Raw genomic sequence first — 25,148 nt, 5'->3', positions numbered from 1 at the left:
GTGCGTGTATTTAAATTCCACTGGCAGCTGACGCATCGTCTATCCTGGAAGAACTTCAGGCGCTGATCATGCAGCAGCACCCTGGTCATAACCAAGATTTCAGCCAGGGACTCATGCCCCAACTGCCATCTGAAGGCACAACTAAGGGGGGCTCAGTGTGGCGCACCAAGCGCAAGGCGATGAATGCCAATGGGGCAGCACAAAAGAAGACAACGAGACCGGACAACATGATGATATATCCAATGCCACCATAGATCAGGCTGAGTATGGTGAGGGACTTACACTCGTATCAGCCGTTCCACTCTAATAACAATGGTTTAGCAATCATAAAGATGGGAGAAAAAAAGGCGCACCTAGTACTGAGAGGATTATAGCGCAGAAGATGCATGGTAGATACCGTCACCTTCACGATGTCATAAATCATCAGAGCGAGGTGACACTCAGCAAATGAAAGCGGTGAAAGAAAGACAGTCAAGCAAAGAGAGAATATATAGTTGAAAATTGAAATCATAATACCACGCGAGAGACATTGGGAAGTAGCGCAAAGAAGAAACGAAGAGTAAAAGCAAACATCACATGTCGTAGGTGATAGGAGTATCATCAATATCATCACACTCCTCCTCTGCAATAGCTCTGAGGAGGGTGTCATAAACATCACCTGTCATTCCGCTGCTGGAAAATGTCAAAAGAGTGTTAGTCTCCTCTCCCTCACCCAACGCCTGATACTCCATAGCCTTTTGCGATGCTGCCCAACCTTTCGTAAAGTTAAGTCGTTCTTTTTTCACGAGAAACTTTACCACCTGCAGGGCCTCCATCAGGACCGGGCTCATGCGATTACATTTCTTCGTGTCCGTCTCACTACTGGACGAAAATACTCGCTCGCATGGAACGGCAGATGCCTGTATAGGGAGGTAGTCCATCGCGATGCCATAAAGCGTCGGAAATAAGGTCTCCGAGACCTGGTGAACACCTCATGGTCAATAAATATTTTAATTGTAGAGATATGGGACGCTTACCATCCAGAACCCAAGTATGTCTGTTCCCTTGGGGCTGAGATTAGCCGTAGAGTAGGCCTCGAATTCTTGCTCGACTGTTTGGGCGCCACTGTTGTGACATGGCAGGACGCCAATGTCAGGAAGATTATAAAGACGGGAGCCTAGCGAGGGCAGTTGTCGCTGAGGTCTTACTTCATTAGCTGGAGGCGCGACGGGTGCTGAGCTGTTCGTGGTTCGTTTTTGATGCATCTGTGTGTGCTAATATTAGATCAAAGTTGCGTTGATATTGGTTTGACAGACGTACCAGATCGATGATATGTTTCTCTACATCTTTAACCAGTTGTTCCGCCCAATGACTCCGAACCCATGACATTCGGACCGCAGGATCAACAACTATAAATGCAATCGTGAGCAACCAAATATTTAAAAAATATACCAGACTCACGCATAGCGACTGCATAGGCATTTGTGGCGCCCAGCCTGTCGTCATACTTATCTGCCCAAATCAAACCTATCTCAACAAGAGGGCCGCAGTGTGGGACGTGTTTGGCCAAAGAAATCCACCGCTCAATCAACGTTTCGAATGCCGGGTATGTACCACTTAGCATGGGGAGTGCGTTCGCCCGACATGGATTGTTGGGCAGCGTGGGGCGCCTAGTATAGAATGATCAGATGGACCGGAAGTTTCGAAGATACTAAAACTAACCTCTAGGATTACTTCGACATCCTGTAGGAACTGCCACTCCATCGGACTCAACTTGAACTTGCTGATGGAGCTGCTGAGTGGGAGAGTCGAAAAATAAATCTACTGCCTGGGTAAAATATTAGCTTATGACAAATATTTCATGCGTGATGCCTTACCTGCGTGAATGGCTCGTAAACGGTTGAGCATGATGTAGACTGGAATCCCAACGGGTTGCCTCATCAAGCAGGAGTTCGACAACAGGGAGGCGTAGTGTCTTGCCCGCGTCATCTTGGAACCACTCCTTCTCGTTACCTGTGATGATCGTGTCCCTGAAAGAATTACGTCGCTGGTTGGACGCGCGAACCGTGCGCACAAGGTCCCTAGCTCTGCTGATAGCTTTCCCTGTCACCGCTTCTAGGTACTCCGCCTTGATGATCGTGCGATCGCCGACTACCCAACGTTCGTTCACGAGCGAAAAGTCGGCATTGTGGTAATCATCAATAATATGCTTGACACATATATTGATGATATGCGGGAAGCATGGGATTCTGTGCTCAATGGGGTGAAAATCAACACCACGGCACTCCAGTTTCTCCGAAAGCGCTCGCATGGAAACCTGGTTGCATGCGGCGTTGTCTAAGGTAAAATGACCAGTCTAAACAAAGTCAGAGCGTGTTATACGGTACAATTAAACACTGACCTTTTTAGTCACAGCGGCGCGATCAAGAAGATGCAAGAGGACTCCTGCCAGGAATTCGCCAGTGTGACTGCCTGGAATGTGATGGAATCCAATAAGCGCAGCCCTCAGAACGAGCATGGAACTGTGGTCGGCCTTAGCAATCCAATGAGCAGTAAGTGCCATGAATGGGCGAATGTTAGAATCCGACCAGAGGTCAGATGTGAATGCGACCTTTCCCTGGGCGGCCTAAAAAATATAAGGCGCTTTGTAGGGTCTTGACAGCTGTAGACTTACCGCAAGATCCCTCTTCAACGCATTGAAGTATTCGTGAAAAGCGTCGATAACTAACTCGCGAACTTTGGTACGGTGAAATATGTCGCTCTCGGTCACCGATGGCCGCAGAAGACGGATCAGACGACGAAATTCCGGACATTCGATAATATTTATCGCCTGAGGACAATTATTAAACATTGTGTGTAGAAAGTATACATTGACTCACCTGGTCGTCCGCAATGATAAATTTGACAATCTGTTTGTGCATTTCGTCCAGACTAAATGCAGGCAATGCGTCGTCTGGGACTGACAGGCTAGTTCCGGGGAGTGGGCCAGGAGTAGGGGGAGTACCGAGTGAGTCTAGTGTGTAAGCCGGATCCTTCAGCCTTTGACGCATGGTCGCGACCGTCCAGCCTTCATCCAAAAAAGTATTCAAACGTGATGACTTATGGAGGACATGCCAGTGCTGACGCTCTGCCTCCTCCAGGTAAGTCTCAGTATGGTCGTTGAAGGCGTGTGCACGACGAGCTGAAGTGCCTGTACTATGAAGGTATGACATGACGTGGTGAGTGTTGTCGTTCGCATGGATTTTTCTGGTGAAGGATGTCAGAAAAAATGATAGACTCCAGACACGATACTCACTCGCAGGCTATGCATATATTCGACCGAGTGTCAGGGTCCTGTCTGAAGAAGAAGTGGACATCGGCAGATGATTTAGGCAGTTTGACTCGGCCACCAGTGGCCAGAGGGTCGGTTAGAATGGTACTCATCGCGGTCTGCAGTGGACTATGGCCTGCAGCAGGCCCAACTGCAGGCGCAGGTGGGTTGACCACTTCGTCCTCCTCATCCCCAGAGACGTTCTCAAGGTGGAAGGATTCCCCGTCATCTGAGGCATTTTCACGAAATCTAACGGGACGCTGACGATGCCTTTGAGGGTTACGAAGTATATTTGCATTCACTGCAGCAGCGATTGGAGCGGGAGCAGCTGTGGGAGTAACGGTAACAGCAATGGGAGTTGGAGTGATAGGAGCGGGAGGAATTGGATCAACGGTGGGGACAGCGACAGCGACTCTGGCAGTAAGCTGGGTAGTGTTCTTCCGTCGAGGAGGCATGTTGGTGGCGGTGGTGGTGATGATGATCCAACTAACAGCAGAATTACCGGTCTAGATATATCATGACATCTGGGGAAACCCCAGAACATGCCGATGTGCAGTGATCTTGAGTCCCTGATGGAAAAGCCCAGAGAACAATTGTCACGAGGTATGAGTCCGCAACTTATACATGCCTCATGCAAGTCAAATCTAATTCAGCGGTGAGTGGGGGGTGAAAAAAAACTCCCGCAATTGTGCATACCTGCAGAGAATCAACTCCAGCTTGAAACTCCAGACTCCAGAGGGTCCAAAGGCTTGAAATCGAGCATGTACGTCTTCATCCTCAGGTGTAGTTGAATGATCGATATGATCAGAACAAGATTTCCATCGATAAGCACTCACTGAGTCGTCGTTATTATGTGGTATGGCTGTATTGCCAATTGTGATGATTCAGGAAGTCACGATGAGTCCCTCGCGAGTTACGAAGGCCATCTCCAGGCAAGCCTGCAGCCTGCAGGATGTTGAAAGATAAGAGGCGCTGCGTGGGAGTGGAAGTTTTTCAGATATCAATATATCTGGTTCGGTGGTTATTGCATCCGCCACGTCATATGTATGCTGCAAAGCTCGTTGTAAGAAATTGTATACGAATCCTACTATATCACAAAGTACGCGTACAGTACTTGCTTGTACAAACTACTCCATACAGGTGTCCAATAGCATCATGATCTAAGTCTTTTCCGGTGTGGAGTTGAAGATGTTGCACGTAATGGGGAGTCATTTCGTGGGCGCAAACTTGCAAATTGCAATCACATTAGTTCGTAAGTACTAAGATAAATGGACTACTCACACACGAGTCGATCTGCGAAGCGGCGGGCATGGAGGCACTGCCTCAATTACACAGGGTCCGAAGAGTAGAGGGGAATGTGTGATAGGTACATCAGGCTGGTTTATATCCAGCAAGCACGCAGCTGGTGCAGGTGGTGTAGAACGAAGTACGTGAAGCAATGAGCGAAGGTGGTTATAGTCGGGATCCTCTGAGAACGCGAGTGAGCGCGTGTAAATGAGAATTGTTGCGAACTCGACAGGAATTCCATGACATAAATCTTCGATGGTGGTGTTCACTTTGCGCTCGAGTATGGAAGCGCTGGAAAGTTTCTCTTGGTCACTAATTAACCATGGAAGGGAGCCCTGCAAGAAGTATATCAACATGTACGTAAGTGACTCGAGATCGTCACGACGGCCTGGTTCGACTCCCAAGTGATTGTTGATTGACGCAAATGCAGGAGTGCCAGTGAGACGTTGACCTTGGCGAAATGGAATATGGACACTGGTTGACATATTCCAGAATTCCTTCGCGATGCCGAAATCAATAATAAAGGCAGTGTGCCTCAAATCGCCAAGACCCAGAACAACATTCTGTGGTTTGATGTCACCGTGAATATAACTGTGCGAGTGAATGTATTCGAGACGTGAGAGCTGGGGAAAGGGGTTAGTGATCTGTACATGCATGATGCAACCCGCACACCGACTGACCAGCTGATCTCCTAGATTTATGACAGTGTCAAGGCTGAATTTTCGGCTGTGGGAAAGGAAGAGACTGTGGAGGGATGGCCCAAGGAGATCGAGAACGAGAGCATGATATGTCGACTCCCTACCGAACCAGAGGGCGCGGGGAATACCAACACCACCTTCAAGGTGTTTCAAAATCTTGTATTCGCGCTGCACGGAAGATGAGCGGGTGATGGGTTCGAGTTTGACGGCAACTGCATCATCCTTTATGATGTTCCACGCATGATACACGACAGCTAATGGGGTTTCAATGTCAAATTCAACATGTAGTCAGTAATCATGATATGAAAATAACATACCATACGAGCCGGATCCCAATACATCTCCTAACCTAAATCTTCCATCAACTCGAACGGGGACCTTATCCATAGTGTATACAAGTAACAATAGCCCACGAGTAGAGAAATCCAGTGAATCCGACCAACAACACTGGAGGCAACAAAAAAGCTATTCTTACACACAACCACGTAGCTTGAGCTGGCTTAAAGTGGTTCAAGCCGCGGTTCATAAATTTTTGGCTTGTGAAAGTTGTAGCTGGTTCACATGGCTAATGAATCGGACCAAGTCAGTGATCAGTGGCTTGGCTAACGGGTATCGCCGAACTTCTGGCAAACCGGTAAATACCGAACCGGAGCCAGCCATAGCCGAGCCGTGGCACTACTATCTGTACGCTCAGCTGATCGTAAAAAAAAAGTGGAACACCGTCACAGCGACGGCGAACACTAGACAGACAAACGGTACGAGGAAAAGCGTATGATTGACGGGACGGTGAGGAGCTAAAGTATAGTAGCGTAAACTATGGCGTATATATAGGAAAAGCAACCTATAGCCAAATAGCCGATAATACAGTAAGGTGTCCAATCATCGAGCAGTGAGTAGGACGCCAGACAGAACACCTACGTCATGAGCGATGTCTACGTCATGTGGTAAGCGTGAGCTTACACCGGAATGGGGAAATTAACATCGATTAAGTATGAAACTTCAAGTTGGGTAGGTAGTCAAGAAGAATGCCGGTGGCTCTCTCCGGCACCTCCAACATGTTGGACCAGGGCCATCCAGTGTTTGTTGAAGGATCTGATCTTGGCAGGTGCGAGGAATTCTTGCAACGTCCAGCCCCTAGCCATTCATTAATATTCATTCGTCATCCATTATATCCTCGATCCGGACTCGCTTTGTGCCAGATAGAGAGTTGCAATACCACCGAAACATGGAAGGAATCGACTCGTCAAGCTCAGTTCTGCTTTTCTCGATGTCAGCAGGTATTTAACCACGCGAATCACTGGCCTTCTTGTAGGACCTTTGGAGTTTTCAAATCCTGGAGCTCTAACTTGGGGACTTCCTCATCTCTTCTCAAAGGTACCATAGATAGGCTCCCATGATAACTACTAACCGAAACACGAATTTGTGTGAAAAAGCCTCGAGGAGCGCACAGCTCAGCTCACCTGCGTTGGACGTCAAAGGATGTTCCGCCGATATCGATGTGATGTTTACACAAAGGATTCAAAGGCATTACAAAAGATCCCCGTGCTCAAACTCGATCAAATTGCAGCGTTTTGATGGCTGCCAAATCCGCACTCACCTCAAGTGAGTAGTAAGACAAAGCAGTACCTTTGTTCGCTAATTTAGTTCCTCAAATAAAGCGACATATTCGAAACATCACCTCGAGCGCCCTGAAGAGATGTGTTCCGTGATGCTGTGAAGATGCTGCATACACGAGGAATATTGAAACCAGATATTTTTATATTCATCAGAAGAAGGATGATCTCACCTCTGTGAAGACCCTGTACAGCGGCGGCTCCGGCCAACTTGATGTATGAGAGCACTCCCGTGATTACTGATTCAGTATTGATTCAGACATGCGAGCAATGGAACATCTTTGACGTAATGGCCTGGATACTTGACCAGTTGATGCATTCGGTGCCAAAGCCGGAGAAGATCTGATTCGGTCCCGGCGTGCCACAACCGGCTTGTGCGATTTTCACTGGGCATGAATGCTGTAAACGACACCACGATATATATGCTCACGCATAATCTATAGCTATATGCTGCTGTTAGTTTTGCGAGAAAATGTGGTCTGGAATGACAGTAACTTATTAGTGGCCCACAATTGATACCGCTCAACAACATGATGGAAAGAAGCAACCCGAGTACAACAAACAGCAAGCGTAAACACATGTGGTAACATTAAGTCGTGATATAAGTAGTGACCAGCACAAGGCATCGGCACGATCTGCATGGAAGGAAGGACTGCGTTCCTTCTTACGAGTCTGTCCGGGGAAGGCCCTATCTTTCCCCTTCCGCACGAAGTCTATCCCGTACGCGCACCAAGGCCTTCCCAAGTTCGTTGGCACCATCACCTGAAGGGCCATGACCCCAGTACGTGTCATTAATATCAGCATACACAATATCAGCCAGGCCCGTGCGCAAAAGCAAGGTCCGAAGATTGGGATGTTGCTTGAATTTGATATACAGAACATCTTCCATCTGCAAACGCAAAAAGAAAAGAAAAAACAGTCAGAGGAAGTCGGTCCATCAGAAGGTTAATGAAAACAGCCTCACAATCCTCAAGAATACCTGACCCCAATCTGGTCGCACGTGCTCCTGGAAACTAGCTGATAACGGGTACATGTCACCGACATCTGTGCACGTTCGTATGCGCTCCTGGAGTTTGGGGTGTTCCGTAAACTTCATCGCCTCGAGGAGGTGCATCGCAGTAGGATACATTTTGTTTCTGTATAGCACGCGGTGTTGTGAGTGATTTACAAACCCGCTTAGTTCACCGGTATGGTCAAACATAACGGGTGGCCCGCGATCGGGAACTGGCATAGCTTGTAATGGGGCTCCATTTCCAGTGTACGCGTTTGTCACGTGGGGCATGGCTGCAGTTGGTGGTATAATGAACGATGTCACGGTATTGGAACGATGATGATGACCGCTAGGTTCGCTATCGCTGCCCGATGTGCTGAAAGCGCGGAAGAGTCCCTTTCGCGATTTACCCTTGCGTTTACTACTAGAGCCAAATAGGTTTCCTAGACGTGATGCCGGACCTGCTGGCTGAGCCAGCATGTTTTCCATCTCTTCCATGTGTTCGACGTTCAAAGAGAGGGTTATGTCCTTTGGGAGTTCCTGTAGAACTTGACGATAAGGGGTGGTGTTCCATATATCTCTAGGAGGAGAGGGAAGGGGATTTCTCCGCGTTGCCATTCGGATAGGAGGGACGGTTGGTGGCCTAAATGGCACATCACTCAAATCAGGCTCAGGCATGGAAACGGAGTGATCTGCTGGCCGGTAGAAGTCGGTGAATCTTGGACGAGATGATGAGTTGGCCGCATGCTGTGCGTCAGCTATAATGGGGGGAGGAGGAACAACTGGATCTCCTCGTCGACCAGTCATATCGGGGAAGACTGGGCCTGGAGTCGCCCGATTGTCTACATGTGGCTCGGGCATGTGTGCAGTGGGTTGTGAGTGAGCTGGGTAATTTAGGATGGGAGGAGGAGGAAAAACTGTGTCTGCTTGGGGTTGCACGTTAGTCATAACAGGGGGAGGAGGAACAACTGGATTTTGTTGAGTAGTCGCATCGGGCATTACGGGGCCAGGCTCTGGCATGCGTACTTGCGCCCCTGCAGATGGAATCACTGGTGCAGCTGCGTTTTGAAAAGCAGCAACCGGAACATATGGTTGCGGCATACCCAGAGGCTGCTGCATAGGAATCATGGCCACTGGGTAATACCCGCTCATTTGTGGATAAGCGGCTTGTACCTGTGGGTCTTCATCCGCAACCATCAGGAATCGGCTACTCTCCTGAGACTGTCACGCACAATACTGAAATCCGTAGGCTGCAGTTGGAAATCCATTGGAGTACTGCTGATACGGCATCGGGTGTGCTTTCTCCTTGCCCTTCTTTGACCTGACCGAGGTCCAGCTTGTTTGCATTCCGCTTGAGTTGACGTTTGGAACCGGAAAGGGATAGTTTCTGGGCTTTGAGGGACCAGCGCCCATGATGGTGGCGATGTCGTTGATATATGTGATTATATGTAAAACACGAGTTCGAAGGAATACCAGAAGCAAACCAGAAGCACCAACGCAAGGCAGATGCAGGCAGATGGGTCCAGTGTTAGGCCGTGGGCACGAGGGAGATACGAGGACGTGCGATTACTGGTGCGAAATAACACACGAGTTCAGGTTGCGGACTTGCCAGTGGTCAGGGTATAATTGAAAGCTTCTATGTACGTATAAGGTTGAAAAGCTGATCAAGTTCTTGTCATCGTATCATCTCTGCCGTAACATGAACTTTGTCTTTTTGCACACAAAAAGTTTGAATTGGTAGCTAGTGAGTGAGTAAGAGCTACAGCCTGAAATGTACAAGTAAGCGCCATCAGTCGTAGCGAGATCCTCTGCGTCGCGGTGGGCTCCTTGATCGTGAACCCGACGGCGACCGTTTCCCGCCTCTGCCGCCCCTGCCTCCTCGATGAGGTGGTGAATCACGCCTTGGGGGCGGACGTCTGTCTGATTCTCTGTTTCGGTCAAAGTCACGATCTCTTCCAGCAAAGTCTCCGCCCCTTCCACCACCACCTCCCCCTCTTCCTCGTGGACCACTGGGGGGAGCAGGGTTGGAGTCCCCTCGCCAATGTCCCCCACCTCGGCCAACCGGGGCTGCTGTTCCCCATCCTGCATCACTCTGTCGTGCTGCTGGTGCGGATCTCCAGCCGTTTTGAACTGGAGCTTTGACAGCGGTCTCTGCCTGGGTAGCTGCAGCTACTGCAGCCGCAGCGGCTTTTGGAAGGATTATAGAGACGCAAAGGTAGTCCCCTGGCACAAATCGAAGTTCATCGAGCGTCCTCTCCTCTTTCTCCCGTTCTGTCTGCTCTCTGGATTCGCCATCCGTGTCGTTGAGTAGGCGTGCCGCAGGGTTGTCAACAGTACCTGGCTCGCCCAGAATGTCACGAGAATAGACTATACCAAGCTCTTTTTGTGCAAATCGTCCTCTGTTTGCTGCGTCTGCGTATATAGCGCGGAAAGAATACCGAGCGAGAGGGTGGCGAAACTCTGGTATTTGTGGTGCAGCATTTCGGAGAGTCGTCAGTACTTCACGCAAGGTGGCGTCTTTCCTAGTCACGGGGTCAGAACAAAGTCAAAATAAATACACCTGCATGCATACCAGGTGTAAATTTGTTGTTCATCCGTGGTTGGCAGAGTATTTTCCTCGAACAATGACAGTTTGTGGAATGATCCAACCTTTACAAAAGTTCGGATGAGGAATGGAGCCGTCTAGTAAAAAAAAACAACGATTAGATGCAAAAGGTACAAAAATGTTGAAATTACCTTCTCTCTTGAGACAATAGGCTGTCCCGCTGGGGTCGTTGTCTCCATGTCGGCCATTGTGAACTGCTACGTGCACGGGGTAGTAGACCTTCGCTGCTTGCTTACATAACAGTTACCATTTGGAGCCTAACCACCCTCGCACCCACCAATTACACCTCTTTAGCATGGAATTTGCACCTTGAACGCCATGGATACAACAAGACTTGCATGAATTCCTGTGATCTTTCAAATTTCAGGTCAGTACAAGGTCAATGACTACATGGGACTTTGTTTATCCAACTTGTCACATCCTAGCACGAGTTAGACCCAAAACTTATCAAAAACATGCGCCTACTTGTTTATGTCCGGGTCTAGTCCTGAGATTGATATATATATGTATAGCGGGGCGTAATCTCGTGGTAATTCCTTGTCCATGAGATAACGAATTGAAGTTGTCATGCGTATGCCTGCCAGCAGCCACTCGGATCTGCGGACTCGTGACATTTATGGGGAGACTAGTGTTGCTAATCGGCTCACAAAGTTCTGCCTAGGAAGTTCAGGTGACCCCACAGAACAAACTCGCGGCATTAGAAGACGGGGGTGAAACAGACGCTTGTCTTTCACACCCTTCCACTATCACCATGGCTGGTGGTTATGAAATTCTGAAGAGTGGAGATGATAGTGAAGTCCAGTCACCGAAGTCGTATCGCACTACTCGTCGTGTCGTCATTGGTCTTGTCGCGTGTCTGGCGTTGGTAACACTTTCTTTTCTGCGTGTTCATCCTCCCTTATCAGTAGATCTGGGAGCACAAGATACTCATGACGGGGACTCCGTGAAGGCCTGTGCTTCACCTGCACCCCCTGTTGCCCGTCCCCCAGCCCCGATCAACCCATGGGCTTCTCTCACCATCGAGCAGACCGTTCAGATCCAGAGGTGGTTGGAGGAGCCTGCCCGGGCCCTTAACCTGACGCGCGGGGTTATATCGAAGCCTTCGGACAACCACATTTTCCTGATAGAAGCATACTACCCGCCTAAGGCCAGCGTCCTTAGTTACTTCTCGTCGTTGTCCTCGTCGGACATCCCCGAAAAGTATGCACGGGTCACAATTCACCACGGTTCTGCACTGGAGCCTGTCGTAAAGGATTATCTTGTTGGCCCGCTTCCTATTGGGCCGTCCACTCGTATGCGGCATTTGACGGAGATATACCATCTTGACGCCATTCCGCACAATGCACGTGGCTTCGATACCCGTGACTGGACTACCCCAGAAATTTTTGAGAAGATGGCGGCTCCCTTGATGGAAGCATATGAGGTCACTTGTGTCATCTTACTTCATACTTGCTGCTTACAAGAGTTCGTCCTCAGGAACTTCTGGGAGGCACGCCCCAGGATACTCTTACGACGGCCGGCAGTGGACCCTTCAGCTTTGACGGTTCATTCAGACGTCTGTGGCTTACCTGGCGGCGCAACACTCCCGGCTTCTTCTTACACCCGCTCAACTTATATCAGTACATTGACCTTAGTGGTACTGATCCCTCGCAATGGGACCAGCTGAAGGTATGTTCTTATGACCTCATTTTACTTTTGTGCTCAAATTGGTCTTAGATCGTGTACAATCACCAAGTCTTTAACTCCCCGGAATCCTTCATGGAAGCATTCCATAATGGCAGCCTCAAACGCGTCCCCGTTGTCGACCCTGACACCGATTTGTCGTACAGTACTCGTAAGCGTATCGGAGCCCAACGCGATCTCGACCACCTTCCTGGACCCCGTTCGGTGTCATTTGCAGGTCTGAGATTCAGAGTGGATCGTGATCTTCAGTATGTTAGCTGGATGGGCTGGGGCATGTACCTTGGTTTCGACAGAGACATGGGCTTGAGCTTGTGGGACATTAGGTTCCGCGGGGAGCGGATTGTTTATGAGGTAAGCTGTTCTCGATGTAACCATCCACTTATGCAGTATTCTGATCCTTTCACAGCTCAAGCCCCAGGAAGCCCTTGCACAGTATGGTGGGTGATCTAACACTGGCTTCCGCATTTCAGTTGGCCTGATTTTGTTCTCCAGCGGGTAACGATCCATTTCAGGCAACGACTGCTTGGCTCGATCGCTACTTCGGCATGGGACAATCCGTCCGTGACATGTTGCCGGGTTATGACTGTCCACATGAAGCTGTATATTTGCCGGCGACCACGTACTCAGTGAACGGAATAAGCACACAACAGCGTGCAATTTGTATCTTCGAGCATGATAGCGGTCGACCTCTTACGAGACATCTTGGTTTCGAAGAAAATGAGTTCGGCGCAGTGAAGGGCTATGAGCTCGTGATTAGAAGTATCGCTACGGTTGGAAAGTACGTGATTTTGTCTTTAGTCTGCATGATGCTGAAACTCTCACCCTAGTTATGATTACTGTAAGTGCAGCAATTTGTCATCTTTGTGATGTTGACTGAATCCTGCGTTGCCTTGCTGTAGTGGTGAGTGGCGATTCAAGTGGTTTTTTCGTTATTGACCTAATCATTTGCGCAGTTTGACTATATCTTCCATCTTGACGGGACTATCGAGGTCCGTGTCTCTGCCTCCGGGTATTTGCAGGCTGGTTTCTACGATGAAACACAAGGGCAATACGGCAACCGAATCTGGGAGACCAGCAGTTTGTGTTTTCACCCATCTCTTATGCCAATTTAACATATCGTTATTAGTGGGTAGTCTGCACGACCACGTTATCAACTACAAGGTGAACACTTTTCCTATGGTATATTCATAACGATGACAAACCATGACAGGTCGACCTTGATGTGGCGGGAACAGCAAACTCGTTGTTGAAGACCACCTTGAGTCAAGAAGTTATCACCCAGCCTTGGTACGAGGATGACTGGGGAGATGAAGTTATCCAGCAGGTGGTCACACGAGAGTATATCGAGGACGAGAACGATGCCTTGTTGAAATTCCCGACGAATTTCCAGGGCGGCTATTCAATAGTCAATCAAGAGGAGACAAACAAGTGGGGAACCTCGAGAGGATACTCTATCCATCCAGGTTATTCTCCTATTCACAACGTGCGTATGTTATTGAGGATGTCGCGATGAAGTCTGAACTCTGGATTACAGACAGTCGTTGGTTCTAAGCGGCTCATGAAGAACGTGAACTGGGCGCGATACAATCTGGCTGTCTCCCGTCGCAAAGAGACAGAGCCGTCCTCGAGTAGCATGTGGAACTTTAACTTGCCAGGAGGCCCTCCTGTCGACTTCCACAAGTTCTTTGATGGAGAGAATATCACACAAGAAGATCTGGTTGCCTGGGTCAACCTTGGCATGCATCATCTTGTAAGTGGCTTGCTTGATGAAGTGCATCGTGAAGCCTCATTGCTTTCATTCTGCAGCCCCAATCGGAAGACGCGCCTAACACGCGAACGAACACGGCGACGTCAAGGTTGGCTTCGCTGACTTCTGTCATATAGGATAAGAGCTAATCAACAGTCGAACAGCTTCTTCCTGACGCCCCTCAACTACTTCGATCACGATGTATCTATTGAGTCCACCAATGCTGTCCTCCTGAAGAACCCAGAAAAGCCTGGCGACCCATTCACATATGATGACTATGGCGTTCAGCCCGCCCACTGCCTACCGGAACACCCGTCGCCCTTCGAGTACCATCCAGCGAAGATGTTCGACCTGGATGGGAAGCCTGCACCTGCTTCTTCGATTGAAGACATGCGCAAGGCCTCAGAGTTATACCACCGGATCAAGCTTGAGTTGTAAAGCGATAAAGCCTTATCAGAGATAGGAGGGTGGTGTAGTGACAGGTGCTAACTATGTGACTCCTTTGCAACATGTGTATCATTTTATCCACGGAGCTATTAACAGAAGGAGGTTGAACTCAGTTCCTGATCCGTCTTTCGTCTTAAGCTAATCCCGTGTTTAGTCTACGCCAGGCGTGTGATAGTGCACATGAGACTTGTGTATTTATGGTTTAGCGTCCTGTTCAGCCACATGTGTATCTCTATCTGTCCACCACCATGGTCAAAAGATACGAGCAGCTGAAAGCTGCATCCTTGGATGAACCCAAGCATGGGTTAACGCGAACGCCGAACAGGATCACTACTCATCGTCTCGGCCTTGCATTCATCATTATCCTTGTACTGGCTTCGCTGACCGTTATCCAGGTCAGACCATTTACCCCTAGCTCCAAAATTGTTTTCGGAGATACCAGCTACGATGAGGATATCAAGATCTGTGTATCCAATATTCCACCTCCTGCTCGCCCGCCAGCTCCGATCAACCCATGGGCTTCTCTTACCATTGATGAAACGGTAGAAATCCAGAATTGGCTCCTGAGTCCTCAGATGAACCTAAACCTCACGCGGGGAGATGCAGCTCGGCCATCTGATAACTCCATCTACATGATACAGACATACTATCCTCCCAAGGCTGACGTTCTCAAATATTTCTCATCTTTGGATCCTCATGATGCACCTTCAAGGTTCGCTCGGGTTACGATTCACCATGGCGGGACCATGGAACCTGTGATTAGAGATTACCTCGTCGGGCCGCTCCCGGTCACGCCAGCTACGGAGATGACGCATTTAACGGAGATTTATCATACCAAAACTCTTCCCTACAACGCACGGGGATATGACGCCCTTGACTGGAACCTGCCGGAAATCACCACCAAGATAGCAGCCCCGCTGATGGATGCATATAAGGCGAGTCGTTTACATCGACTGTCCTTCCTGGTCTTTCTTAAACTTTCTCAGGAACTTCTAGGTAGTTTGCCCAATGATACCATTGTTGCTGGAGGCGCCGGGCCGTTCGGTTTCGACGGATCGTTTAGGCGCTTCTGGTTGAATTGGCAGAGAGATACGCCCGGATTTTGGCTGCACCCGCTGAATCTTTGGCAATATATCGACGTCAGTGGTACCGATCCTTCGAAATGGGACCAGCTGAAGGTAAACCCTATTTTGGTTTTAGTGGACGTTCTCGTTTTAAACTCATCCATAGATCGTTTACAATCATCAAGTATTTGATACAGCGGAATCATTCATGGATGCGTTTCATAACGGTACGCTCAAGCGCGTGCCTCCGGTGACGAAGCAAGAAGAGGACCTCTCTTGGAGTACACGAGAACGTATCGGCACCTTACGTGACCTCGACGACCTTCCAGGACCTCGTTCCGTATCTTTTGCTGGGTTGCGGTTTAGGATTGACCATGACCTACAATACGTCAGTTGGATGGGCTGGGGACTTTATCTGGGTTTTGATCGCGATATGGGATTAAACCTGTGGGATATACGCTTCCGGGGTGAACGGATCATCTACGAGGTGATTATATATTGTTTCCTGCACTACTTTAGCTATCCGACTAATATTCAAACTAGCTCAAGCCTCAAGAGGCATTGGCGCAATACAGTGAGTTGTCGCTGAATTTAGATTGAAGGGAATATATCTGACTTGTGTGGCACAGCCGGGAATGATCCTTATAAGTCGAGCACTGCACTTTTGGACTCGTACTTTGGCATGGGGCAGTCGGTCCGCGATCTTCTTCCAGGTTATGATTGCCCAGACGAGGCCATTTATCTCCCAACTACAACTTTTTCAGCAACAGGGATGATGACCAGGAAGCGAGCAATATGTATCTTTGAACAGGACAGCGGACGTCCTATATCAAGACATCTTGGTTTTGAGCGAAGTGAATTTGGTGCGGTCAAAGGTTACCAGCTGGTTATTAGGAGTGTTGCCACCGTTGGAAAGTAAGTAGCATCATATGGCTGTTCTCTGGAACATCTGTACTCAGTATATTGCATTTAGCTATGACTACTGTGAGTGTTATGATCAGCTTCCGTCTTCCAAGATTCGACAGCGTTGACCTTTCTTTAGTGGTAAGTGCTTGTCGCTTGGTATAGTGATCATATACTTACATACTTGACCCTCTCTCAAGTTTGAATATATTTTCCACATCGATGGAACCATCGAGGTTCGTGTATCAGCATCCGGATACCTTTTATCAGGGTTCTGGGATGAGGAGCAAGGAGCTTACGGGAGCAAAATCTGGAACACCACTCGTGCGCCGTCCCCCGATACTTTTAGCGTATATCGCTGACGCATGTGACCAGTTGGAAGTCTTCACGACCATGTCATCAACTTCAAGGTTTTTGGAAACCATATGACACTTTTCATGGTCTAAGCTCTTTTGCAGGTCGACCTTGACGTAGGAGGAACACAAAATTCGTTGTTGAAAACAAGTCTTAGCCAGGAAGTCACTAACCAACCGTGGTTCGACGACGATTGGGGTGAGGAGGTGATCCAACAAAGGATCACCCGTGAATACATCGATAACGAAGACGAAGCTCTGCTGAGATTCCCCACCAACTTCCAAGGAGGTTATACTATTGTGAACACTGACGAAACCAATAAATGGGGAATTCCTAGAGGATATGCAATCCATCCCGGTTACTCGCCGGTTTATAATGTGCGCAACACACATTGAATGTGCTTGCATTATCTTGACAGGTGCTCTTCCAAGACCGTTGTAGGATCCAAGCGTCTGCTCAAAAATGCAAACTGGGCGCGTTATAATTTGGCGGTGTCTCGTCGCAAGGATACAGAGCCGTCTTCCAGCAGCATGTGGAACTTTAACCTTCCAGGGGCTCCCCCTGTTGACTTCCACAAATTCTTTGACGGTGAAAATATTACTCAAGAGGATTTGGTGACCTGGATTAACGTTGGGATGCACCACCTTGTGAGTTCGCCTTCTTAAGTGTTGATGCAGAGCTGACCTGCTCGGTACCAGCCCGCGTCAGAGGATGTTCCGAATACAAGGACTAATACAGCCGCTTCAAGGTGACATTCTAGCTACGCGTTGGTACGACATGCTGACTCGCTGCATTATTTAGTTTCTTCTTGACGCCTTTCAATTATTTCGACTATGACGTCTCCATCGAGTCTGCCAATGCCATACTGCTTCAACCTCCCAAAAATCCGGGAGACCCGTTTTCTTACAATGATTATAATGTTCGTCCAGCCCACTGCGTCCCGGAACCCCCTGCCGCATTCGAGTACTATCCGGAGCAGGTGTACGACTTGGATGGGAAACCTGCCCCTCCCTCGACGGTGGAAGAGATGAGGAAGGCTTCTGAGCTCTACCTTCGTATCAAACTTGAGCTTTAACAGGAATATCACTAAGGAACTGGTTAGCTTTGTCTATGTATCAATTTTACTTCATGCAATTATGATATCGGGAGTAATTCGGCGCTGGTAATCGGGAAAAAATTTCTCACAGTACTTGAACTTGGAAAACCACCTCGATATGCATCATGACACTTGCAAGGGAGTTGCCCCATGCTGTATTTTATTCTCGATGCGCGTGGCCTCCTTCCAATGGTCGCCTTCGTAAACTGCAAAAACGTCAGCTCTTGCTTTTATGCTCCTTCACGAGTAACAGGCCCTGTGGAGTCTGAAGTCTGGACCATGGCATGCCAGTGGTAGCTCTTCAAATCCGTCAAAGCCTCACCCCCGTGTCCTCTAAGTTCTTCAAGCACTACTTCACCCTCTCAAAAGCGGCTAGAGAACACTAGGAAAATCTTACCGAGTGGATATTCGAGTCTCGAGAGGTTCTCTTGCATGGAACATCCCGACAACATTTGCGCAAATCTTCGGTGTAACGCATACTGGTATCTGGATTTATCATCTTGGCCTGCCAATGTAGAGACTTACCTATCAGAATAGTTAGTCTCTTTTGAGCACCAGCCCCGCATCACGCACAAAGATCATGTGGATTATCATTAATCAAGACTCATCTCAGCTTATTGGTCAAATGCGATGCAGCCAATTAACGGCGTGATGAGCGCAGCACGTCATGCCCTCTTGCCCTCTTGCATCAAAGTGATGAGAATATATTGAGGCAGTGTGTATCTTGGGAGGATTGCAACATTGGCGGAAGGGGATATTGGCGCGCCGTTGGAGAGGCAAGTGGTCTATTTGAGATTTTTCTGCTGTCCAACTGGTAGATGTGACCTCGTTCAGAGACCCTGGGTGAGCTGTTATCATCTCTTGGGCCCTGGCGAGCGAGGCGGAGAGAGTGCGGCAAATGTTGGACGATACGATACCGGTACAAGTGCTACCTATTCCGAAAGATTTAGTCTTTGGGACTGCTTTTGCCTTTTTTACTCTTTATCGCGTCTTGTCACCTTCGACCACCATATGCCATTATATTCAACAGTGGCTTTTTTCCTTCTCGCGCTTCTCAACACTGAATACTTAACATTCTGCTCGCGCATAGTCCTACCTCAGCGTTGTCTATCACATCCGCTAAGGTACGTATAGTATAGTCACTCGTACTTATGGGACGCAGGCATCATTTTCAAATCGTCGATGGTTGCATCACTAGACCTGTGTTAGATCATAACTGTAAGATCACGCTAATATCGGAACTCGATGCGAGTGTGATAGGAACCTCTCCAGGAACAATACCTTCCATGCCGGCGACTCGGCGAACAGGCGTTATGGTATATGAACCTAGCACGACCATCATCGTCATACATCTGCCTACTCTCTGCCACTCTGGTACTATTCCCTTCCATATGACTTTAGTCTCGGATGATCCTAAGTGGTGGCCGCTAATCAATGTTTACCGACTTTACAGCTATTTTGTAGGTTCGTGAGCAGGAAGCCAGTGATGTCGATGATGTTTCACTCAGATCTGTCTTTACTATCACTTTGCAGTTGCATCCTCTACTGTGGTGTTATACGATTGGGGTGAGCAATATATGCTTATCGAAAGACTTGTTGATGTTCATGTGGTATTCAGCACTGACATTTGGACAAGAGGTAAGCCGATGACATTACCAGAAGCAGCCATCTCACTGGGTTCTTTAGTACGAACTGGTCTTGGTGAGCAGAGTCCCCGGACAACATAATAATACAACTAATTCCGAGCGGCAGAAGCAACGCTGGTCCCGCATGACTGTCCTATATGTCAGCGTATGTAGCTTATTTTATAACTGCGATTGCCAAATTGTACTAACTTATAGCATATTCTAGGTGCGTTACGTCGGAATGCTTTCATTTGGGTATGTTTGCTGCGCTAATTTAGCAAGCATTAATTGTGCTAATAAGACATCATCTTACGATCAGCATCATCATGTTGTGTATGTTTCCTTATATTAAATATTGTGATTGTGTCTTCTCACTGGCGACATGTAGTAGGTCTTCCGTCAGTTTCGGTGACAGATATAGTGAGAATTCTGCACTGATTCCTGTCGTTCTATTCTAACTCATTGTTCTCCCGTGTAGGGGTGAGTGAGATCTTCAGCCAGTTTGTCGGTTCAATATAATTGACTGCTACAGTTGTGAGTTCGTTTGGAGCATCGAGAATTCCGAAGCTCATCAGTAACTGGGTCTTTCAGGCACTATTCTCGGCATCGCACAATGGTGGACGACTTTCGTCGTAAATGTTATGCTGGGTTGTAAGCTACTTGGCTGTAGTACCTCATTGACTTGACTGAAACACCGCGCCAGACATTTTAGTTACTCGGTTACGTGCGATGTATCAGCGATCTAGAAAGGTGTCAATCTTTCTCGCCGGAATCTCTCTGGCTGTCACGGTTGCCTGCGGAGTGATTGTCGCAATAGCAAGCAGCGATGTTTCAGGGGGTGAGCTTCGATTATTATTAAAAAAAACGTAAGCGCATTAGGCTCATGGATACCAGAGGAGCTTATCATCTCTGGCACCTATCAGTGTGTTCTTGATGGAACTCCTGGCTTATCACTTCTGTCGTCTGAGACTTGGATACTCGGTATTGTATGGGAGGTCCTCGCACTATGTCTTGCAGTCTGGATTGCTATAAAACACTCTCATGAACTGCAACTCCCATTCCCAGGGAGGGACTGTTTCGCGATGTTAATAAAAACTCATGTCTTTTACTTTGCAGTGTGAGTTTGAATGTACCGTGTCTTTTTTAGCTGAACTTCCACACCAGACACGCTGCCGTTTCTTGCTTGGTCACTGTCGGCCTTCTCTCTCCACAGATATCGGTACGCCAACTTGTGACTGCCACGTACCATCTGACCATCTCATCATTTCTATAGGATTCTTCCATGGGAGCTGAGATTTATCTTGGCATTCTTGAAATTTCCCTGCTTGTGCAGATGTTTGTGCTGGGACCACGCCTCATCCTCAGTATTCGAGAATATCACGCTGAGCTCGTGGCCAACTCCGAGACAGAAACTAGGATGACTACAATTGCTTTCCAAGAGGGCACACACGTGTCAACTGGAGACAGTGTGTAGCACGGGAAACGGATTCAAGTGAGCAACACTCGTCGGGTATTCACTACAGAGTCTCAACGTTTGGGTTTGGGTTTTTCGTTGTCAATTTGTCGTGGTACATACTCATATGGTGTTCTGGAATACAAGAAGATGAAGTTGAGCTGAAATCGTGAGTGCTGACAGCATTGTATGCAAGTCGAGAATTCGTATTCCACTACCTGCAACAAGGAGGCCTGTCTCCCAAGGCATGATTCGACATGTGAGAACAGCTTGAGCAGATGGAATCCATCAAGCTCCACCATTCTAGCTTTTAGATTTGAAATTCGGTTGTGCGGCAGTTAGAGTTGAAAAGTAAGACCGTGGAAATGTGTCACGCTGAGAGCTCGTGACGTTTTGGGACTTTTGGTGATGAGGATTGTTACCTTAAGTTAGATCTACGACCATGCTCATCAAAGTAAAGGTGAGGACGCAGACATATTGCCAGCGAACGTTCCGCTAACCTGATGACTACCGCAAGACACTCACTGGCAAGGAGGTGCCCAATCTAATCCTCACAATCTGATAATAACTAACGAAAATTCATGTGCAGATCGAGTTGGACATAGATCTCGATGACAAGGTATCTGCGACCCAGGATACTGTTTAACATTTCACGAACTCCTACCGCAACAGATCACTCGAATCAAGGAGAAGGTCGAAGAGCAGTCCGGTGTGCCACCACAACAGCAGAGACTGATCTTCGGAGGAAGACAAATGTGCGTCGTCTTAGCTTTTACAGGATCTCGTAAAGTCATTATCCTTGATTAAGGCCGGATGATAAGACCGCTAAGGAGTTCAATATCACCGCTGGATCAGTTCTCCATCTTGTTCTTGCTCTACGTGGCGGCTTTTGAGATCGGACCCTTGGAGATGTGTATCAGAGATGTCCTCTAGCAAAGGAGTTTAATCATGAGGTGTAGGATTTCGTGCGTTGTTAGATATCATTTGATTTTCACTTGCTGTCGCATTGCTTGTCTTCTATCGCCCGTCATGACTTACTCGACATGGTAAATATTTACTCTCTACACGTGCAGCTGATAATTTTCAGGTGGCGCCACGTCCTTATCACGGATCTGGTCCTCCAACGATATCTGCGCCTGGTAACAGCCACCTGAATGTAATACTCAATCTCGTCCCCCTCTCAATCCATTCAGGTTCTCCTTGCCCATCTATTCCTCCACTGACAAAGTCCTCCGGTCTCCCATCAATCCCATGAGTCCAGTTATAGCGAGCATCCTCCGATAGGATCAAGACACTGCGTTCTTCCAGATAGAGGTCCCATCGGTTCCTATCCAGCGGTCGGTCCTCGCCGTCCTCTCCAAACAGCATCGCCTCTTGACTCTTAACCCGCTCAAAGCTCATCACGCATCCGCTTCCAAAGCTCACACCTATGATTCCATCATCGAATCGTTTCAGTAGATCGACATGAGGCGAGATGCCCTCTCCAGGATGATACAGGTTCAGAATTGCCTGTCGGGCGCGCTGCGGCGCATCCTTGGGAGGAAATAACATTCCGTGCACTTGCTCGGGTAGATGATCACGCAGCAAATCAGCTAGGCGGTGCAGGAGTGTGATCAAGAACGTTGGTAAGCCACTTCCCATGTTCTCACCATGCTCGGATGATGTGCGTCCAAAGAGCATGATCTGATTTATGCCTCGCCCATCGAAGTAGAGGCTCATGCACTGCTGAACGATGTCGTTCGCCAATTCGAGAGGCAATCTGATGGATGGAACGAAAAGCCCAGGAATCGGTGGCACAGTGCGCATGGCAATTTGAGGCTCATCAAAGAGCGAGTCGACTTCAGAGTTACTGCCTTCTGAGAATGGGCTAGTTGCACGAGTGCCATGTCCTGCTCTGTTGAATTCATTATGTCATACTTAATTGAAAGTTGGAAAGCGCACCTGCGTCATTTACTGCATACATTGGTAATAGATGCCTCAGTGCTGGCAGTGGCGAGAAGGGAGATGGTATCACACGTGGAAGCTCGCACCAGACCATTTAAATATACACGTAATGCTGTGGACAGTGCGGACTTTATCCATTTCAGATCAAACAAGACATTTTGAAAGCGAGCCCGAATACGACTCAGAAACTTCCACCACTCCTTCATTGACATCTTTCTCGAGATATTGCGCCAAGACTTCCTGGAGCAAAATCCTAAGATATAGATGACTTAACAATCACCGGTAAAACCCCTGCCTCAGAAATAAGCGCGCGCTCTCAAATTAGGTTCGAACACGAACCTCCAGTGGGTAACACGTATAGTTTGTGCTTTGTGACCCGCAGCACTGAGCCAACGATACCCCCATGGCCAGTGAACGAGATGACTAGCCGAGCGGTCAATCTACATCAATGAACAGGTGGGGTATGGTACTCACATTGTTCCTCGTCCCTGTCAAAGATCATGTCGAGTACACGCTTCATTCGGATATCGATATCTCCGTGAGTCTCCCTCTTTTCAGAGTTCCAGTATATATCTTCCTCTACGAACCCTTCTTCGATGTCATAGTCAGGGAATTTTTTTGCGATATAAGTGCGCGTTCTTCGCTTGTCACAGGTATGAACGCCGTTTACTTCTCTAAGGTCCTATAGCGCAGTGAGTAAACCTAACGAAATTTTCGTGCCCTCATACCTCGACAATCATGGTTCGCTGCGATTTAGGTATAATAGAGTCGAATGTTATCTGGTGTGTATGGATAGCTCGCGTCAGAGGACTGGAGTAGAGCTTCCCCGGAAGGGGAATGTCGAATTTAAGTTCTTGTTTCCATGCGTCATGCGCCGATTTCGCCTGATCCTTGCCAACCTCCGTCAATTCCGGATCCGCTAGCACGACTTGGTTGTAAGGCAGCGCAATTCAGTGAATGGGTGATAACACTGACGTCCCCAGATCAATTCTCCATCGCCGTACTCTCTCGCCCAATAGCTTGATGGATGCACTTGGTTCAGGGGACTTCATCGAAGGAAGAGAGTAGAGGAAGTGTACCTTTCCCATTTCTTCGGATGTGGAGCAGAATGTTAGGATGGAATGGGCCTAATGATGCACATAGTAGGTCGCACCTCGGTGCCGTATTTCCCCTCGGCTACGTTATCTGTGGGGAAAGGTTATCGTATCATAATTTTTTTGATCAATCCCTGAAATGTTATCTTCAACAAGATGAAACCTCACGAAAGCCTTGACCGTGTCTCCCCACGAATATGACCTTGTACTGCGTGTTGGCAGGAGAGGACGTATTGAGCCGATCTATCTCTTGCCTGAACGTCTTCCATCGATCATCGGAACTGTCTATCAGCCCGAATCGAGGAGGAAGCTGTCCAAAACTTTGGGTTTAAGCTTTCACATTCGACGAAACACAGGACTTACAGCCTTCAGAATAAAAGGACGCGATCACCGATTATGTATATATGTCAGCCAAGCGCAATTATCATGGTCAAACACTATTACCTCGCCTTGACCGCGGAGAGCGCCACTTTCCTGCACGAAAAATCCTTTGACCGCCTGCCATCAGATTCGTTTAGTCCACGACATCACACGCAGGCTGTGACAAGGTGATCTCAACAATCATAAATCATAAAAACTGACCTCATAAGTCCGCTGGGACATGGTAAACCGGAACTCTATTAGACTCCAGGAGAGATCTTTCGTGGGGAATCACTATAACAAGCAACCACCCGAGTTATCTTCCTTCTTGTATGATCTATTCTCAGGGTCGAATACTGAGCGCTAAACAATCATATGCACTTTGGGGCAAACTTGTGGGTGCCGCCTTGTTGTTGGTCGGCCGCAGCCTCAGGCAAACTAGGGGTCGGCGACTCGGCGTTGCCGACGCTCCGGTCGTGATGCTGCAGATCGCAATTTTATTCTGGAGTCAAACACAAGATACTATCGACTATGAGCTCGAGCCATTAGGAAACATCCAGTGCGCCAGAGATGATTGAAGATACAAGCGCAATACGCATAAATGCCACTCTACCTATTTTTATGCTTTCCGCGATAAATCATTTTGTTATCCGGTCTGTCATTCACATGTGGGCGTTTGTAGTCAGTGTTGTAGTGCACTGTGCCGAGTCTCAGTATGCTTAAGTTCCCCGCGGTCGCTTGGAAGCTATCATGATCTTATATTTTTCGGTGACGGACGGTGGGCTCTATCTCACCGATGGGAGCCGTTGAGTGCGGTATTAGTATCATAAGTGTCGATGGGGTGGACTAGGTTGCCTTCGGAGGAGACAAGAAGTGGTGCAGCTTGGAAGTTGTA

General features: G+C 48.2%; 7 protein-coding genes across 7 annotated transcripts; 3 read left to right on the top strand and 4 right to left on the bottom strand.

Annotated features, from left to right (window-relative positions):
- Positions 1-7,575: 7,575 nt before the first annotated feature.
- Positions 7,576-8,088, bottom strand: DEU56DRAFT_733048 (uncharacterized protein; the record flags this gene model as incomplete). The annotated part of the gene is made up of 2 exons (XM_041348317.1): positions 7,576-7,776; positions 7,852-8,088. 2 exons carry the CDS (start codon positions 8,086-8,088, stop codon positions 7,576-7,578), a joined length of 438 nt encoding a protein of 145 aa, XP_041210482.1.
- Positions 8,089-9,497: 1,409 nt separating this feature from the next.
- DEU56DRAFT_791668 (histone deacetylase complex protein) lies at positions 9,498-10,724 on the bottom strand. Its single transcript, XM_041352673.1, has 3 exons — positions 10,615-10,724; positions 10,451-10,560; positions 9,498-10,400 (listed from the first exon to the last, which is right to left on the bottom strand). Exons 1-3 carry the CDS (start codon positions 10,669-10,671, stop codon positions 9,668-9,670), a joined length of 900 nt encoding a protein of 299 aa, XP_041210481.1. The 5' UTR covers positions 10,672-10,724; the 3' UTR covers positions 9,498-9,667.
- Positions 10,725-11,089: 365 nt separating this feature from the next.
- DEU56DRAFT_791667 (amine oxidase catalytic domain-containing protein) lies at positions 11,090-14,474 on the top strand. The gene is made up of 11 exons (XM_041352672.1): positions 11,090-11,906; positions 11,960-12,151; positions 12,200-12,517; positions 12,573-12,603; positions 12,659-12,948; positions 13,120-13,243; positions 13,293-13,327; positions 13,377-13,649; positions 13,701-13,916; positions 13,973-14,022; positions 14,078-14,474. The coding sequence occupies exons 1-11, from the start codon at positions 11,235-11,237 to the stop codon at positions 14,349-14,351; spliced, it is 2,475 nt and encodes an 824-aa protein (XP_041210480.1). The 5' UTR covers positions 11,090-11,234; the 3' UTR covers positions 14,352-14,474.
- Positions 14,475-14,759: 285 nt separating this feature from the next.
- On the top strand, positions 14,760-17,852 carry DEU56DRAFT_791660 (copper amine oxidase). The gene is made up of 11 exons (XM_041352671.1): positions 14,760-15,295; positions 15,347-15,538; positions 15,591-15,911; positions 15,968-15,998; positions 16,054-16,331; positions 16,528-16,651; positions 16,703-16,737; positions 16,786-17,058; positions 17,113-17,328; positions 17,380-17,429; positions 17,483-17,852. The coding sequence occupies exons 1-11, from the start codon at positions 14,936-14,938 to the stop codon at positions 17,754-17,756; spliced, it is 2,154 nt and encodes a 717-aa protein (XP_041210479.1). The 5' UTR covers positions 14,760-14,935; the 3' UTR covers positions 17,757-17,852.
- Positions 17,853-21,297: 3,445 nt separating this feature from the next.
- Positions 21,298-21,748, top strand: DEU56DRAFT_870477 (ubiquitin-related domain-containing protein; the record flags this gene model as incomplete). The annotated part of the gene is made up of 5 exons (XM_041355638.1): positions 21,298-21,315; positions 21,373-21,390; positions 21,445-21,474; positions 21,528-21,610; positions 21,664-21,748. 5 exons carry the CDS (start codon positions 21,298-21,300, stop codon positions 21,746-21,748), a joined length of 234 nt encoding a protein of 77 aa, XP_041210478.1.
- A 211-nt stretch (positions 21,749-21,959) lies between these two features.
- DEU56DRAFT_870476 (uncharacterized protein) lies at positions 21,960-22,818 on the bottom strand (the record flags this gene model as incomplete). Its single annotated transcript, XM_041355637.1, has 2 exons — positions 21,960-22,693; positions 22,797-22,818. 2 exons carry the CDS (start codon positions 22,816-22,818, stop codon positions 21,960-21,962), a joined length of 756 nt encoding a protein of 251 aa, XP_041210477.1.
- A 68-nt stretch (positions 22,819-22,886) lies between these two features.
- On the bottom strand, positions 22,887-24,697 carry DEU56DRAFT_791643 (histidine phosphatase superfamily). Its single transcript, XM_041352670.1, has 9 exons — positions 24,476-24,697; positions 24,338-24,391; positions 24,062-24,203; positions 23,939-23,984; positions 23,775-23,818; positions 23,528-23,718; positions 23,274-23,481; positions 23,139-23,222; positions 22,887-23,090 (listed from the first exon to the last, which is right to left on the bottom strand). The coding sequence occupies exons 1-9, from the start codon at positions 24,494-24,496 to the stop codon at positions 23,053-23,055; spliced, it is 828 nt and encodes a 275-aa protein (XP_041210476.1). The 5' UTR covers positions 24,497-24,697; the 3' UTR covers positions 22,887-23,052.
- Between the last annotated feature and the right edge of the window lie 451 nt (positions 24,698-25,148).

Source organism: Suillus clintonianus (assembly GCF_016758775.1).
Source record: "Suillus clintonianus strain FC179 chromosome Unknown DEU56scaffold_21, whole genome shotgun sequence".
Lineage (NCBI taxonomy): Eukaryota > Fungi > Basidiomycota > Agaricomycetes > Boletales > Suillaceae > Suillus > Suillus clintonianus.
Note: the sequence above shows the minus strand (reverse complement) of the source record. Positions and strands in the feature narration are given on the sequence as shown.